The following is an 18,651-nucleotide window of genomic DNA, read 5'->3' on the forward strand; positions in this document are numbered from 1 at the left end:
CATTCTTTAAAAATATATATATACATTTTTTTGTATAAATTGACAGTATAATGAAGAATTTTATTGTAATTAAAGTTGTTTTTTCGTTTGTTTTATTGAGTTTTGTTACTGGAATAGTTTTTTTTTACGAATATTAGGCTGTTTGGTAAATAATATGTTCGAACTCTTACTTTTCTATTTGACAAACTAAATACCTGTTTGTTCTGTGTATAGTTTTTCCCATTGTTTAACACTTCTGCATACTTCTAACACGCTTTGGTAACCTTTGTTCAATGCTTGTTGGATATCGTCTAAAGATGGCTGGACTGTCTAAAAAGTTTGCAATAAAATACGAACAACCACAGGATAATTAAATTTACAACTAATAAATACTCAGTTCAGTCAAGTGGGACAGGTCTTGCTAGCTTTGTGCAAATTGATTGATGGCTTTTTTTATATCAAAGTGGCTAGCATGTATTTTATAACCTGGCTGCACCTAATATAAAAAATATCACCATGTAAAAATTTTTTGGTAAAAAAAATTACTTCTGGGAACTGAGAACGGTAAAGGTACATTTGATTTTAATATTTTTGGTATTCAAGACCATCCGACTTTAAACATTTTGTGATATATAGGAGAAGTTTGAAATATTGCATGTGAATTGTATCAAAAATATGTTTTAGGCACGTGACTATTTTTGCTTGTATTTAAATTGTGTTTAACTTTGTGAACCAGTTAGTACAGTTCCATACAAAACTCTATTAAAATAACACATTAACCACTTAGATCATTTACATTTTTTGTATCAGTCAGGTAAAAATACGTAAAAGCGAATTCCTATTTAAATAAATATTATCATGTCATGAACAAGCGAGTTTATTCTAGGTCACCTTTTGACAGCTACAACTGTCATCGACAGGCCAATTCCTATTCTTTGAACGTGTATTAAAAGTCATCAAAAATATATACTTACGACATTGGGAATTGAAAGAATGATATCAGCCTTAAAAAATGATGCCACAGAGTTTTTCATAGCATCTGGCAAATCTTTGGCTAAATAGGATTTACCATAAAGATGTCCACTTGAACTAAAAAAATAACATGTTTTGCACTTTTCTCCAACTATGAACTTTTATAATTCACACAAAAATCTGTGTGTACACATTAGTTATTGCTGATGTAATCACAATTTAAATGACAGATGGTAGATTTTTCCATGTGCAATGCCACTTGTCTAATAATATGCTAAGTCTGCAACAGGCATAGTGGACATGTTAAATTCTCTTAAGGTTTACCAGGAAACACATGTCTCCAATGCTAATTGACAAACTAACATCTTAACATCAATAAACATGTCAATAGTTTTATTTAAATTACCAAAGCCTAATAATGCACTTAGAACTTTACAACCAAATGGAAATAATCTCCGTCATCTCCTGCATGGGTAACAGTCATGTCAATGAGGAAGGTGTGTGGCAATTTGCACACACGAAATTGTTTTTTTAATGTCTAGGCACGTAATTTTTAATTTTCTAATCAGTTACCCTACAAAAAATAAAGTTCTGCATGTGATCTTGGTTTTGTGCATGCAATTAAGATCTCATAACAAGACACCCAATTCTGTTTCAGGTGTGTGTGGAGCCATGTGAGTGTGATAACTCGCAAGACTGCGGTCAATATCTCTTCAACCGTTCAAAAGGAAGTTATTTTATACATTTTCTTGATCAGTGTCTCAAGCTGTCTGCAATAAATGCTACAAGTTTTAAAATTTAGGGCAAACAAATATTGCTGACGTCATTAAAATTCAAAAAATGGATCTTTTCGATTTATCTTCTGTCTAAGTCGATTTTTCCAAGGGCTTATCAACTAGATTTATATACTAAAAAGCTGGTGTGTGTGTTTGTCCACAGGCAAATTCTGTATTTTATAAAACTTTTGTTTACATTTTTAATTGGCTAACACAAATCATGTAATAAAATAAAAAGATTAGCATGGACTCACCCACAGGTTTTTGCAACTAGTCTAGAATTAATTCTTTAAGAAATAATTTTTAACCGTTGTGAAAAGAATTACATAATATAGGAGCTTGCTGCAAAAAACCTATGTAATCACCATCTTTCTATTAATTCCAGAGAAAAAACAATGTGACTAAGTCAACTAGAAATAACAAATAAGACTTTACCCCTGAAATACCCTTCTCTTCAAAAGATCAAGGGAATTCCGCACACATTTTAATAAAGCGTCAACCATTCGGTTACTAAAAGTGTTCAGTAATTCCTGATTTTCTTCTTTTAATTCTGCATCTTGAATCCTCATTCGTTCTTTCCAAGCAATCTATGCAGCAGAATAAGTAAATACTTATATCAAAATACCAGCAAGACTTCTTACAATAAAAAACATGTCAAAATAAAGTTTTTACTAAGATATGGTCAGCTTCCTTAGTGATTTTTTCATAATTTATGATGTAATTAAAATAATCTATTTCTTCTGAAATCTTAACTTTATTCTGGATTGTTAGAGCTTAACTTTTGTAAGAACACTATTTTCTTCTGTGTTAGTAAGAGAGTGCCATAAAAATATATGTAAAAAAAATAGGTTGTTTTAAAGAAGAAATATCAAAGTTATTATGTGTAGAAGTATTTGTCTGCGAAACAAGTCACCACAGATTCAAAAGCATATTTTTTGAATACCCAAATTGTAGGAGTTAACTGTGTGACATGCGAAAACATACTTGTCCTCTTTAGATCTGTTAAACAAAATTGGTTGGTTCAGTTAAATAATTAACTACCTCCTCAGGAGTTTCAACATCAGGCTCTTCACGTCGACATCTTGGTTTTGAACGTTCTTTAATTCTCTCATAATTATTGGCAAAAACTTCTATGATATTACCAACCGCTTGCTCAATCTTTCTACTTGTTGCTTCGATTTTTGTAGCTGCAATATTACACATTTCCTGAATGTTAACAAAAGGAAGCATGTAACAAAATATTTATTATTTTTTTTATTTTCTATAATTATTTCGATAAATCCAAAAAAGAACGTTTCATATTTTTTGCTTGTCTAATGGTTTGATAACACTACAAAAATCTCCATTTTTATTTTGTAGAAACAGCAAAAAAACCATCCACATTTTCCAAAGAAAACAACTTTAAAAGGTGAATTCCCACTTTTAAACGGATGGAACAGATCAGAACAAAACAATTGTGATTTCTAATTGTTGAACTAATTCTCCGTTCTGATTAATTTCAATTCGTTACGATCCAAAGTGAAAATTGAAATCATTTCATTTTTCTTGCAGACAGGAACAAATTAAAATATAAAAACGACAAAATAATTAGCAGACAGCCAATCAAGTTTTAGTATTTTTTGTGATCTATTTTCTTCTATTCTATTCCGTTTATAGTAAAAAGGTAGCTAAAAACCACACTATTTTAAATGCAAAGTTACCAAATATATTATAGTTAAATGAAGGCAAAGTTTTATAAATATAGCTTCCAAATAACTTACATTAGTTCTTTTCTCAAACTGTTCAACTGTCCATGGAACATCTCCAGGTACTTCACACAGTTGTGTATTGATGATACTTTGTAGTAGAGAATCAATTCTGGAATCTCTTATGTCCATAACCTAAAAAAGTTGTATGTATTGATCATTTTGTATAAAAGTTAAGTCAGTAACACATTTAAATTTGGAAAGCTGTATCTTATGTGGAAATGAAACATTTTAGAATAATTACTATGTTATTTCCTCAGATTTTGATGTAATTTAATTTTCAGGGGCATACTTTAACTACAAATTGTTTACAGCCTTGGTTTTAGAGGAACAGTAGGACATTTTAATGCTTTTGATGAAAATAGGCAGAAGTTAGTAGTTCAATTTTTTGAAAATAAATAGGAAAAATATCTATTCTTTGTCCATAATACGACATTTCGTGTCATACACAAAATGCTTGGACATAATGGAACTATATTAGTGCTCTGCTTATTTAACAAAAAAACATTGCATATAACATAATGTCAAACTTGCTTGTTTATTTAGAATCTCCAGTTCATTCAAATGATGATAAACATTTCTGATGTAATCATTTATCTTTAAAGAATTCCAACTCAGCATAGTAAGACCTGGCGAAATTTGTGCTTCAACCTAATAATAACAATGTCAAAACATGCATGTAAGATACCAAACTCAGCAGGGATAACATAACGCAAGACGCAACAGAGGTGACGTTTACCTTGTTTAAATGAGGTTTGAGCATTGGTAAAAATATTGCTGGGATAGACGCCTTGATACGCATATATTCGTCAATCATCATCTAAATATAATCCAGGCATGTGGCTCACATGTGAATTTCACCTGCATAAGAAAATGACATTTCTTTCTTCGGGAGTGTAGTTAATTTACCTCCCATAGCAACCAAATGCCTTTGTGCCTTTCATAGGAACATATCAACCTTTTAAATACCAAACCTCGAAGCAAAAACAACATATATGCACTTGTGGCTAAATTAAATTATTGTAGAATATGTATTTAACTACAATTTTTTAGGCATTGATGCATTGAACGTATTGATGTATTTATTAAACATTATTTTATATTTTTGTTTATTATAGATATAATATTTGAACAAACTTTTCCAAGCATTCAGATTTGTAAAATAATTAAAAATCTATCTACACTAACAGATAAATTTCCCAAGTTACCCATTAGCAAACTATTAATCTAATTTCTTATTTACCTGGTTTGTGTGTGTGCAGTTATGCCAAGGAACATCAAAGGTCTCCTTTCTTATGTCAAACAGTTACTTCGTCATAACATGCACAAACAGTAAAAAAATTTAGGTTCTGTTGTAACTTATATTGCATCGTTATTGAAGGGGCTAATAGTAAAAAATATTTAAATTTACCCCCATGTTTAAAACGTAATGTTATTTCCCCAAAATAAAAAATTAAGCACTACTTTAGATGTGTGACATATATTACATTATTATATAAACAACATATGTATTTACCATATTAATAAATATGTCCCTACAGCAAAATACCTATATAGCCGTATGTAATATAGGTATATAATCACAGGCTCCTTTCACACTGATTGTTTTAAAATAAGTCTGTTATAGAGAGCCTAAGTTATAGAAAGTGTGGTTATCAAAAATTACCACCGCAATGTTTGTGTTAAACTTGTTGTAGCAAGATAAATAGCCAACGACCAGCTAGGTAGCACGCAAAAATTTGTCTAATTTATATTTCCATAGCTATTTTCTCTTTATGTGTTTTACAAAGTATAAATAGCTAAGTCTTCAGTTTATATATAACTGGTCTTTTAGCTAGCTGTGCCAATATTATATTTATTAAAAAAGCTCCAGTACCTAGCCAACTTTAGTCATGTTGTTAAATTCCTCTTATTTAAATATCTATAACTACCTTAGTAGTCTTATTAAGGGGCGTGGCTCTAGATGATTTGATTTGAGCTTTTAAGCATGAATTCAGAAGAACAGGTCACATATATTTAGGATAGTTTTAGGACACTTTTATGCTAAAACACTATAATTTTTCACATTTTGTGTAAAGTTACATGAAAGAGGGCTACCTAAGATATAACAGTAGAAATGATTTTTGTAAATCTTATTATACTTTAAACGTTTTATTTTTGACATTTTCTGTTAAACTTTTGTGAGCCTGCATGTAAAATACTAAAAGGATTGCTAAAGTAAATTCTTATTTTATAAGGATTTGCGACATCGTGAGTTTTAAATTTTACAGGAGAAGATGGTGTGGTTGTCCATTTATATTGTTTGTTTGTAAACTGCTTTTCTTCAAATTCGGGGAAACCTTTATATGCAACATACAGAAAGAACAAGTTTTTGTAGAATCAAACACCACTGGAGCTGTTAGCTTTGGTGGGGGAGTACTATACACGATATACATACTTTATTGTCAGATAATTTTGATAGAGAATTCCACTGTTTCACATATTGTGCCATTGATGGTCTGTTTTGTACATTTTTTTGGAGCGGACAGCAAATTAAATAACTGATTTTAGTTGATTTTTAATTTACAATTTGTAGGTTTTTTCAGGCAAAAAAAAATGTGGAAAACAATGGCATGAAATATGCTAAAACAAATCATTTTTGATTTTAGATGTAATGGTTAAAACTGTTTTTTTTTTTGAAATTTTTTCAACATTTCTGAGGAAGAAACATGCAATACTGACAGAACAAACTTTTGTATATTTGGCAACTTTTACGGTGTTGTTTTTTATAAACTTTTATGACAAAGGACTTGATTTTAGTTTACTCCTCACAAACTTCTTTTTTACACTTTTCTGTAAACCTTTGTGAGAAAGGACAATATGGAATATTACCAAAATAAATTTTTGTTGATTTAGAATTTAATTTTTGCTAACTGCTTTTTTTTTTACATTTCCAATTTTTGTTAAAGGGCAGTATGAAATAATCTGAAATCATTGAATTTTCTATATATTTTTATTTCATTTAAATGCCAATTGATTTTTTACATTCTTTATAAAATTTTTGTGAAAGGATTGTATGCAGTATATACTGAAATGACAAATCTTTATAGATTTATTTTTGATACTTTCCAGACTGTTATCTTTGGAGATTTTAGGTAAGACTTTAGGGAAAAGACAGTATGCAGAATGAAAAAAAAAAAAGGTTTTACACCTTGCAAGTTGCTGTTTTCTTTATATTTTGTGTAAACATTTTGGGAGGACTATAAATGAGGATTTGACATTTTTTTAAAGATTTTATAAAGACAATGTGCAATTGCTATAAGAACGTTTCTGTTGAATTGGCAATTATTTCTTGGAAACTTTTGGAGTATGTATTTAGGTTTTGAAAATTTTGTGATATTTTTTTTCGATTAAACGTAACAAAATATGTTGGAATAATATTTTCAGTGATTTAAATTTTGTGGGTTGGAAGCAATTGTTTTTGGTGAACTTTTTATCTGATTTACTCTTCAGATATTAAAGCAAGAAATTCTATCAGATTTAATTTTCACATCCCACACTGAAGTTGTTCCTTTCGATGCTTCTATTTTTAAGCCTTTTATTTCAGAGGATAAAATATGGAATAATGCAGATTGTGACTATTCAAAATTAAAACTGCTGAGTTGCTTGTTTTTTCTGCATATTACTATATATATTTTGGTATACTTTACATCTATTAAATTAATGAGTATAAGTGGATTCTTCTATGGGCGTACATCTAGTATGAATAACAGGACCCATGGAAGTACAGAAATTTTGTATATATACGTATTGTATAATTTACAATAAATAATAAATAAATAACTTATTATTCCCTTATTCCCCTAAGATGATCGGGATTGTAACACACTATTCTGAATCTGCGTATAAGAACAACAATAAAATTCTCATACCTTTAAATTATCTTGATATTCCTTTAATAGATCTTGTCTTTGGTAAACTTGCTTGGCAGCTTCAGGTACATCGATGTCCATTTTTATCATACAGTCTGTTTCACGTATCAATTGTGTGATTGATGGGTCAAAATTAACTAACAAAGTATTGGTCTCCTTGTTTCGGATGATTAGTGATACTTGCAATCCTACCAAGTAATGTTAGTAAAGAGTTGGAAATTTTAAGTTTCTTTATGAAAACTCTGCACAATCTATTTTTCCAACTTCCAAAATTTGTGCACTCAAAGTTAGCACACATTTAATTTTTGCACACTCCTCACAGTCAATAAATTCAAACAGATCTATGTCAATGTTTTTATTTTGTTATTAGGTCAACAAATCTTTTTGTACAAATGATTGGCACTTCAAAGATTAATCAAACCTGATAATGTTGTGATTATAGACAATCTTATGACTGATTATTTTGGATTCATAGAACTTCAAATTTCATTATTCCATTTCTCTAGTTTACACAACCAAATTTTCACACAGCAAAAAAAAATTTTTTACCTGTTTTAATGGCTGTAACATCGCAAGACCATGCTTCCATGTAAACCATCTCAAATTGTAAAAGGATTTGTGCAACCTTATTAAAATTGTGAATAATTCGCAGAGACTCCTTTTTAGTCATGGAGGATATGTGCTTTTCAAAATAATTCATTGGATCACGAATCCTTCTTGTTAGTTGACGCGCCCAAGCAATCTTTCCAGAAATTGGTGGTAAATCACGCTGCACAGGGGGATCTTCTCGTAATCTTTCATACAACTGTTTTAATAAACAATACAGTATTTAAAATCGGAAGACATAAATGTCAAGAAAAACTGCTTTCCAGTAACGTTTGCCAATGCCAAGTTTTAAATGCTGGTGTGCAATATGCTCAATTTCTATTACATTAATGATGGCAGTGTTTCCTGAAGGCTAATCTAATGCACATGCCTGAACACTAAACACTGGTTGCTGAGGCTAACAACAGCAAGTAAAAGACTTTGTTTTACACTTCCATGGACATTACTGAAAATGGCCAAAATTTCCAAAAAATCCTTTACAGTTGACCCTCGTTTTAGCAAACCCTGAGGGGACCGAGCAGTTTAGTTAGCTATAATGAGGGATTTGTGAAAAGCGAACTTTTCAAAAATGGGTTTAAATCTGATAAATTCACAATTTTTTAGTACTACTTAGTTTAATAATTATAAAGAGTTACATGAACAGTTTCATAAAGAATCAAAGTCTATGAAAGAAATCTTCAATGGCTGTTTGTTGCCTTTTTGATTCTTGACATTCATTGTATAGTAGATTAAACTGGTCCACATGCCTTCTTATATTGAATGCTACCTCTTCCTCCTCAATAAGCTCTGAAGAAATTCAATAGCTACATATATTTTAGATCGGGACGGTAAACTAATAAATATGTAAACAAACAATTGAATAAAATTCAACGATTGACTTTAGAATGCCGCTGATTCGATTTTGGTGATTCAAAGCATTCAGATTCTAAAATGTGGTACTATTCCCTATTTCGAGGGTAAATCAGGCGTTGTGTTAAGATATTTTTGCTTGATATAATGAGGAATTCGTTACCGTATTTTCTGGTATAGCCCAGCTTTTTTAGGGAGTTATAAACTAGATGCTATCAGATAGCCTGCACCTTCGTATAACCCCCATAAAATTTCAATCAATGTGTTTTACTAATCCGCGCCTTTGCATAACCCGCATCATGTTAAGAAAAAAATTCAGCGTATTTTTACTTACCCTAATCATTTTATAAACATGTGCGTGTGTTCTGCTTTTTCATGCTGGAGACAAGTGGGGGACGTTTAAACTGGTGAACTTCAAACATGAGAACCAAGTGTCTCAACTAGTGACTCTCTTAGTCTTAACTTCCTTGTCTCTGATTGCCGAAAAAATAATGAATTAAAATTAAGTTGACAAGTGAATCTTCTGCTAATGCCAACAGTACTAAATCAGACAATGCTGTTTTCTTTTTACATTAGTTTCAGCCAATGCTCTCCAGCCAAGATCTCCAGAATTGTGTTTCAGAGAGAGCTCATAATATTAGCAATGACAAGCAATAGAAAGTTAAAGAAAGCGATTTCACTGTGTAAAAAAAATTAACTCACATAGTTGAAGTAAGATTACCTAGATATAGGATCGCACATGCAGTTATATTAATGTACGCATTTTACCCCATTGGTAGTATTTTCTTCATTGAATGTATAAACTTTAAATTTTACAATAAATGACAGAAAATATAAAACTTATCACATAACCCGCACTACAATATAACCTGCACCAACGGTAGAAGTCGTAAAAATTCACTTATAACCCGCGAGTTATATACCGGAAAATACGGTAAATGCAGAAGGTATTTTATGAGAGCTTTGCTAGCGAAATCAAGGGACCAAGACATTTTGTTCAATATAATGAGGAATTCACTAAAAAGCATGTTCGCTACATTGGGGGTCAACTGTACCCTTAAATCAAAATTTCAGCACTTCTGTTTTATCTATGCTGCAACATGTATTTTCCATACACTACAACCATTCTCATAATATAGGGAGACACAGTTTCAAATTTTCAAGGTTCGAAGCCACATGTAATTATATAGGATACTTTTGTTGCTGCAATTTGCTCTTGTTTAAGTTTAGTCAATGTTCACTTGTAAACTGTTCACAGCAGACTTCAGATCTTTTGTTATTTGGTTAGATGCAAACTATTGAAATGTGCTATTTGTTGACATGACCATTTTTGTTACATTTTGGGGACTCTGTTCTTTGATGTGAGTTTTTCCATACACAGCAGACGTATTAGAAAAATGCTACTTACTTAACTTATGCATCTGTAAAAGTAGCATTTCCTGTCAGCTGCAGAGAATTCCCAACTTGATGGTTTTTGCTAACTTTATATAAGTGCCATTGTCTCTATATTATTGTGAGAGCTTGCAGATATAATCTTAAGGAATTAGACATGTTGCTTTGGCTTCAATATAATTAAACAGAGTGACTGACTGAATGATTAATTAAATAATTGATTGATTGAACAGATTAAAATTATTTTTTTACTAGTTAACTGCAATGAATATCTTGTCACAGGATAAAAACTGTACAAGTCAATGTTAACTTTGTGTTTAAATGGTTACCAGCAAAATATGAGAACATACAGGCATGGATCTAATCTTTACATGTCTGACAGACAAGTATGAGGTTTTATACTGGCATGATTTAAGTAAATAACTTTTAAACAAAGCTGGTGTTTTCATTATGTGTGCATTTGCTATATTCTATTTATTGCGAATGGTTCTACAACATCCAGGCAAATTTAGAAGAACAACGGCTGTAGCTACTTGTTTTTAATATAAATATAGTGCAAAAACTATAAAAATATTGTATTTTGCAAAGGTAAATTGTTTTTGAGAAAATATTCTTCAGGGATTGTTTTAGTAACTTGCTATATATTTGATATAAAACACGAAATACTGTCTAGAGCTGTCTTATAATCTAATAAAACATTTTACTACCTTGCCGACTTTGATAACTTCCACACCAAACTGCTGAAATAACTGATCATACTTAAAATCAATAGCATCTTTCATACTGGGAATACTCAAATTTTCAAATCTAAAAGCACAAACAAATCCTAAAACAAAATCTAACCTGCTTGCAATTTTGCCAAAATGAAAATTAAAGCTTTGAAATTGAGTTAATTAGTCTAATTTTTTAATCATGTTACATTAAAAACAACAAGCGAAACTTCAATTGACCTACGGAGATTCAAAGCATCGGAAAAAAGTAATAAAAATAATTTATTCATTCACATCATACCTCTCGAGCAACTGCAATGATTGGATTGTTGACGTTAGTTTTTCAAAACAATCATCCATAAAATTTTGGAGTTGACACTAGTTAAAAAAAAAATCAATTTTACACATGTCAAATTTAATCGTATATATAAACTCTGGAAGCACAATTCATACCTCCAGCTCTTCAATTCTTTCTTTAAATTCTTTAAAGTCGTAATCAAAGTCAGTTTTTCTATGATCCAGCGCGTCATAATTTTTCTTCTGCATGTTTTTATATATGTTATCAAATCTTGCAGCTAAAACATCTATACCCTCAATTTTTGACACATGTAAAATGCTGTAAATCTCAAGATTAGTCATTAACTCCTTGATCTATATAAAAAAATATTATAATATAACCTATATGCATCATATTCATGCATGAAATCCATATAACATCATGTTTTAATAAGCCTGGGATATTTATTAAATTTTTTCAAGCGTTTAAAAAAGGGTTAATATAATTTTCTAATTTTCTTTCTGCGTGTTAAAAGTTGTTTATATTCAATATTTGCAAGTTTGACATAAATGCCCTTTTAAATGAAAAGGTGTTTGTTAAATAGAGATAATCATTGAAACTTTGGTGTTTAATCCTGGGGTTCAGCATTTATTAGAAGAGGGTTTAATAATTATGGCAAACAAAACTTAATTTAAAATAAAATTCCTTTTATTTCTCACATCATTACTAACAATAAAAAACAGAAAGAACCATACTTTTTGTAGTCTCCTGCAAAATGTATCAAATTTTCCAAAAATATACATCTCTGAGAACTCAAAAGGTTTCTCCAAAGGGTCCTCTTCAATCTTTTGTTTGGTTTTTTGGAAACAGTTTTGGTATTCTCGATTCAAAGTAATGCAAGCATTTAGTTTTTCAATCAATGGTTTACGTGGCTGGTCCCAAATTCTATTCAGTTGGCCATCTGTAACATACTGTTTACATGCTGTGACCATTTGATTTGTTACCTCAAATAAAACAAATAACTTTATCTTGAAGACGAAAACAAATGTTTTACTTCGTTCACATTAGCATAAGTTAAAGCAAGAATTAAAGATATGATTCAGCAACAACAAAAACATCTCACCCATAACTTAAGTTACCAAAAAACTTTTGTACCTTAATAAAAAGTGAAGTCATCCTTTGCGAAGTGTTGTAATACTGCGACGTTGAATGAATCATTTGGATAGCACCAATCAATTTCGGAATAGCTGTGATCATTTTGACCTTAAAATTAATAGCAGTGCAGTTCTTAAAAACAGGTCAAAATCTTTTTTTCTCTAAAATAAGTCTAAAAATGTGTCTTAGCTAGGTCAAAATTAGTCAAAAAATCGTTATGGGAATAAAAATCTGTTTACAGAAACAGGGTTTAACAAGTTTTCCATGCACACCGAGACATTTGAAAAGGGATAATACAGTTGTTAATCTAACCTGTTTATTCTAATTTTTGAAATTCCATCTTTTAAAGAGTAAAAGTTAAATTCAAGAAATAATAAATTTCTGGATTTTTTGGATCCACGCTTGTATTGCACGTATTAAACTTGTCACAAAGAACTGTCTATGTTGACTATGCGTTATTTAAGGACATGTTGGATTTTTAAATGCGCATCTCTTGAACTCTATGTGCCAAAAGTTTTACACATATTGTATCGGTACCAACCATTTAAACTACTTAATATAATAGTTTTACAATGCTGATTTTCTGACATGAACTGAGAATTGTACACAGATTATATGTTAAATGCCAATAAAAAAGAATTTTTTGTACTTTAGGTAATCTAGCTGAAAATTCGAGATCATCAAAAATAGATAGTCACAAGAACATACCGGATCACTCTGATATAGAGGGTGGCATGATTTTTCCAATGTATCAAGATATTTCACATTATCCTTCGCTTCATTTGCAGCATCAGTAATTCTATTATCCAATTCTTTCCATGTCTAAAATGAATATAAGGGCATATTGATGTAACATCTATTAAACAAAATTAAAGTAGGATGCTCAGCCTTGCTAATTCACTTTGACACATGGCAATTGTAGAATGCCGACATGTTAACAAAGTAGACAGGGAAATAACATCCCACGTTGGCCATTGGCTGACATAAAAAAGTTTGAATTAGAAAGAATGTTACTATACTTTATTTATCTAAATCCAGTTGTAAAAAAACTAATTTTTGAAAAAAAAGAAGGTTCTAGTCATCTTCTAGTGAAATAATTAAATTAGAATTCTTTTCACAGGTAAGTCACAGATTTTTTTCACAGGTAAGAAGATTGACAAAAAATGGCTCCACTTATTTAGGCTGCAATACTTACATTATAAATACCACTTTAACTTTTATAAACAAGATTTATTGTACCTGCTTTAACCACCATAAATGCTATCATACTTTCTTACATATATCACACTTCCTCATAAGATCTATAGCTTATAACTAACCTTCAAAACTTTAGACTTTGCATGCAGAAGGATACCAATGACAGTTTTACATTGTTTACTCTTTATTTGATCTAACAAAGAATTAAATTTTGCTCTTCTTTGTCTCCAGTGTTCAAGTTCTGCAATGGGTCCAGTGTCATCTGCTTCTTTTCTCATCTGCTCACTCTCTGCAAGTACCTGATAATTATTGACCATATGATATAATTTTTCTTAAAATATTGGATTGATTAATTTTAAAATTTCAGATATAATTTTTGAGACTAAACATTAGAATTTCAAAACTAATCTTAGACCATTTGTAATTTTCATTATTTTTTAAAAAATACAATAATTATAATCAAAACAAGACTGAGTAATTATTAACCATTATATGGAAGATTAATCCCAGTCACAAATTAATGTTTTTTCTGTTAGCATTGTAAACAACAGCTTGTTATTAACGAAATTATTACTATTCAACTACCATCGAACGGTTAACTTTTTTTACTCATCAAGCTCATTCTCCCATAATTGAATTGCAGCTCCCTGTGTTTTGTGCAAGGATGAATTTTATTATAAGATTTTAACCTTTTGAAAAACTAATTCTTCAAAATAGCACATAATTATCGATATGTGCAATGCACTCACATCTATAAAATATCTTACAAAATGACAGGTATTGGTAAATTTACTGACCAAAAATCTTTCCCTCAATTTTACGATCTTTTCAAAGTAAATTACATTTAGGGTCTGCAATATTTTGTTAAGGTTGGTCGAGTGACAGAAAGGCATATTGCATATAAAGTTCTTCCTATCCACTAAATCTACAAAGACCATAAGCTCTATTACCAAATTTTATGTTTCATTAGCTCCTTAAAATATGATAACACAAATTCTTTGTCAAAGGTGTTAAAAAGATTTTCAAAAACAAATCAGCTTTATAATGGTTATTGTTCAGAGATGTATAAATAAACAAATAAATATAGATCTAATCCAAACAGTTTCTTATGTGCCAGGTTGTGAGGCCTGGAAATATTGGCATAAATTTTTTCAAACCTGTTACAAATATATATTTCAAGTACATAGTGGTAAACATACCTGTTCAATTTGTTTGCACCAAACTTGAATAAGCTCCTCTAATTGCTGCAGAAGTTCTGGATTGTTCACCACAGACAGAAATTGAGCAGTAGTGTTGTATTCATAAACATTGATAGCTTCACAGGCTTTCAATTCAATCGAATCACTAAGAGCCATATGGGTGGCTAAAACAAGGTTACAGATTTTATATTATTTCAAGAGTTAATATGTCAAAAGGTAATTTGAAAGATTAGCTTTATCTTTATAGTAATTTTAATTGACCCACAGGCCTATTTTGTATTCTTTAAGAATGCACAAAATATTCTTGACAGAAGGTTGGATTATCACAATTTTTGAACATATAGCCATACAAAAGATTATGAAATTGAATTGCTTATCTGCTTGTTGCTGGACTTGTTTTAGGACATTATACTAACTTGTATTATCATGAAAACTGTGGTCAACAACCAGAGGTTTTTACACATTTTTATAACTTATGTTCGCTTCATATTTGAAAAAAAGGTTTTCTGCTGTCTACAAACACTCTTATTTTTGTAGTTAAACTTCTTAATGATTTTAGTAATGTCACATTCAAAGAGGGAGACTTTGTTGACTGTTTTAAGGAAAACTTCTTTACAACTGGAAGCACTATAAGCAACTTGTCATTGATGTCTTGTTAATGGTATTTTGTGGCCAGTCATTTTCATAGTAAAATGATTCACAAATATTGCATTTTTATTCGCAAATTGCGAAATGCAACCTTCTAATTTCGGACCCTGAAAGATAAGTTAGGGATACATAACTTATGGGAACATCAAATTACCTATCACATGTCTTTTAGGCAAATATCATTCACCTGGGAATATTTTCCACTAGTTGAAATAGCCCATGGAAAAATCCATTTAGACAGAAAGACAATGAAAAAATAGGTTGTTCTAGATGTTTTGCTAAAGTCAACAGTGCAGATACAAAGAAAAATTGGCAACATGTAGTTTATTCTTTGCTTGCCTACAATAAAGATTAAAACGCTGATTAAAATAAGATATAGGATCATATGTTTTCGACGATCGCCTACTTGCCTACTAAAACACAAAACTATTTTTTACAAATTTCTATACCTGTTGCTTTTATCGTATTAATCTTGAAACGCTGATCAAGAAAATGTATAGGATCATGTATCTCTGACAAACAATTACAAAGATACTGGGGCTTTTTTTGATAACATCATCAACTTATCTATTCCGAAACTGATTCGGGGACCCAGGCTGGGGAAACTTACCCAAATTGATCCGAGGTGGAGGGACTCACCCAAGCCGTGAAAAAACCCTGACGTAACCACCTTGTTTCCAAGTTATTTGGTCTCAAAGTTAAAACTGCAATGCAATAGCTTCACCAATCTTATTAAACACATTGACATCATTCTATTCAACGTCAGAAAAATTAACCAATTAGACATCACTTTTTTGGCTAAATCAAGGGAATATGAACACATTTACTTTGCCTGTCACAGACAGACACGTTTTTATTCATAAAAACTTACTCAACACAATGAAACTGTTGAGTGATTGTTTTAGATGGACAGGGTAACAACAGGCTGTTTTCTGTGGGGTTTTTTAAACAAAAGTTTGGATAAAGTTGCAGAATGGTATTACGCCTATACTGATGTGCAACACGATTTACCCATATACTAACTGATGTGTCTGGTGTTAAAATTAAGTTTTGAACTTTCATGGAAACTTATTTCGCAACATAAATATATCAGTCTTTTTCAGGAATATTTGAGGTATGCGATGATTCGCACGTGTAAATCAACTTGCACGTGTAAATCAAGTAACGAGTGCGATGTAAAACACACGTGCAAATAATGTTACGCCTGCGATACGGACGTTGAGGTTATTTTTGTTGCGCATTCATTTTGCGTTAGAAAAGTGGGGATGCTTTAAATTGTGAACCCCAAACACAATGATTGAGCGTCTACTGCTATAGAAACTCTCTCAATCTTAACTTCCTTTTCTACATGTCTGAAATAGTATGCATGACTATACTGTCTTTCATATTTATTGTTTAATTTTCACATCACAAGTCATCACAAGCAAATCTTTATCCACATGGCTTAAATAAAACTTCAAAATTCATTCGGAAAGTTCAGCTACACAAAAATTTATACCACTGTGGGTTCCGTTTTTACAGGTATAAAGAAAAAATCCATTAAACCTGCTTTGGTTTCCAATTATTTTGTCAAATAAAGAAATTATCAACAATTAAATCCACGATAAAATGTCTATTCCGCCTGTAAGTGAAGTTTTGCAGACTTGCTTTATCCGTGCTCCATTGTTGTGTTCACCTCCGTATTAGTTAAGAACCACATGGCTGGATTTCTTGTGTAAGACCTGGTTACCAACAATGTAGGGACCAGGCAAAAAAAATTATGTCTACGTAGTTCTTTTAACTAAGTCAGGAGTCAATGAATTAGCTAGGATGGCCAGGCTGGCTATGAATAGGCTTGCTCGTGGATTAAAAGGACTAGGACTATTCAATAATTTCTGAGATCTAAAAGTGTACGACTAAGACGGAAATCTATCAGATGTTTTGTCTGACAAGTCTCTAAAAATCATTCCGAGGGCTGCTATTGCACGCTACAAAATAGATTTTATAGGTTGATTTTGAAAACTCAATATTTATTTTTCAGGCATGCGATTACTCACACGCCTGGAACGATTTAAGCGTGTGTCAAGGCGTGCGAGTGCGATTGCATGCCCTCTCCTGAAAAAGACTGATATATGTTGACTGTTTTTGCTATGATGGGGTAACAATAGGTAAACTGTGAGCTTTTTTCAGTTGAAGTTGCACGAAAAGTTCTTTTTTAAAAAACACCTGAAACAGTAGAATATAGTTTTCCACGATGTGTGGCACAATTTGGGCTTTATTAAGTGCTTTATTAAACTTGCTTTATTTGTTGCGACGGGTAAATTTAAAGGACAGGCAAACCCGTGGATTTTTCCAGGGGCTAACAACTATAGAATCAAAATAATAGCTGTGTTGTCTGTTTGTTCAAAATGTTAGCTTAAATTCCTGTAATCTTTTTGCACTTTTTTAGGATTGAAAAGTGCAATAAACATACCTAAAATTATAATAATAACTCCATCCAAGTAAATTTCATAACTTCCTGCCAACAAGGAAGAAAATACCAATGCTGGATAATTGTACATCAGGCATAATTCTGAGGACAATTCATTTTTTTACAAGCTACAAGCTAACCACTAGTTTGAACAAAAAATTATTTTAAATGTGACATACCATCAATAAAATGAGTAAATGAACCCAAGGATTTTAAAAATTCTTTTTTTGCAAATAGTCCCTGGGGAGTTTCGTCAAGATCACCCCATGTTTTGAGTGCTTGAACAGCTGGTGAATAAATACTGGACATGATCTTAGCCAAGGCATGTAAAATACCACAACCATCAGAACAATCCATGGTACCAAAACAAACTTCCTAAAATGGCACGTTACGAGTTAAAAAAGAGTGCAGTCCAAAGTTTATATTCTTACGCAATTACATGTTTAATAGCATTTCACTAAATGATTCTAAAAAACGCTCATGACAGAAATACATACCTCAGCTAAATTTCTCACTTTCAACTCTTTTAAATTGCTTGGACGAATAAAATATAGAAGCAGGCCAGTTAGAGGTTTTGTTGTTCCGTCCGTAATAAATAATCGCAGAGGATGTTCCGCTTGTGTATGTTGAATAGCTCTTGTACGTAACTCTGTGTCTAAAATATCATACAGTACTTAGATTGGAAAAGTTTTGCAAGAAAGCGTTTTATGTTTATTATAACAAAATGTATAAATGTTTAGGCTATAACTATTGTATTATAAAAAATGAATAAGCTCTTCTTCTTCA

At 31.1% G+C, this 18,651-nt stretch overlaps 1 protein-coding gene across 2 annotated transcripts in view; it reads right to left on the bottom strand.

Annotated features, from left to right (window-relative positions):
• Positions 1-18,651, bottom strand: part of LOC130613950 (dynein axonemal heavy chain 8-like) — a 55,493-nt gene that overhangs the window by 34,458 nt on the left and 2,384 nt on the right. For both annotated transcript variants that reach the window (XR_008975778.1, XM_057435325.1), the window contains exons 4-22: positions 18,363-18,520; positions 18,045-18,240; positions 14,769-14,932; positions 13,692-13,868; positions 13,081-13,194; positions 12,373-12,480; positions 11,973-12,221; positions 11,394-11,591; positions 11,242-11,318; positions 10,938-11,037; positions 7,933-8,188; positions 7,384-7,571; positions 4,212-4,292; positions 4,007-4,123; positions 3,488-3,607; positions 2,769-2,933; positions 2,163-2,314; positions 954-1,068; positions 195-309 (exon numbers count right to left, since the gene is read on the bottom strand). Coding sequence is in view for 1 of the 2 variants with exons in the window: in XM_057435325.1 (XP_057291308.1) it covers positions 195-309; positions 954-1,068; positions 2,163-2,314; positions 2,769-2,933; positions 3,488-3,607; positions 4,007-4,123; positions 4,212-4,292; positions 7,384-7,571; positions 7,933-8,188; positions 10,938-11,037; positions 11,242-11,318; positions 11,394-11,591; positions 11,973-12,221; positions 12,373-12,480; positions 13,081-13,194; positions 13,692-13,868; positions 14,769-14,932; positions 18,045-18,240; positions 18,363-18,520 (2,850 nt within the window). In the remaining variant the exon portion in view is untranslated. The remainder of the gene's footprint in view (positions 1-194; positions 310-953; positions 1,069-2,162; positions 2,315-2,768; positions 2,934-3,487; positions 3,608-4,006; positions 4,124-4,211; positions 4,293-7,383; positions 7,572-7,932; positions 8,189-10,937; positions 11,038-11,241; positions 11,319-11,393; positions 11,592-11,972; positions 12,222-12,372; positions 12,481-13,080; positions 13,195-13,691; positions 13,869-14,768; positions 14,933-18,044; positions 18,241-18,362; positions 18,521-18,651) is intronic.

This window comes from Hydractinia symbiolongicarpus, chromosome 11, assembly GCF_029227915.1.
Source record: "Hydractinia symbiolongicarpus strain clone_291-10 chromosome 11, HSymV2.1, whole genome shotgun sequence".
In the NCBI taxonomy this organism is placed as follows: Eukaryota; Metazoa; Cnidaria; class Hydrozoa; order Anthoathecata; family Hydractiniidae; genus Hydractinia; species Hydractinia symbiolongicarpus.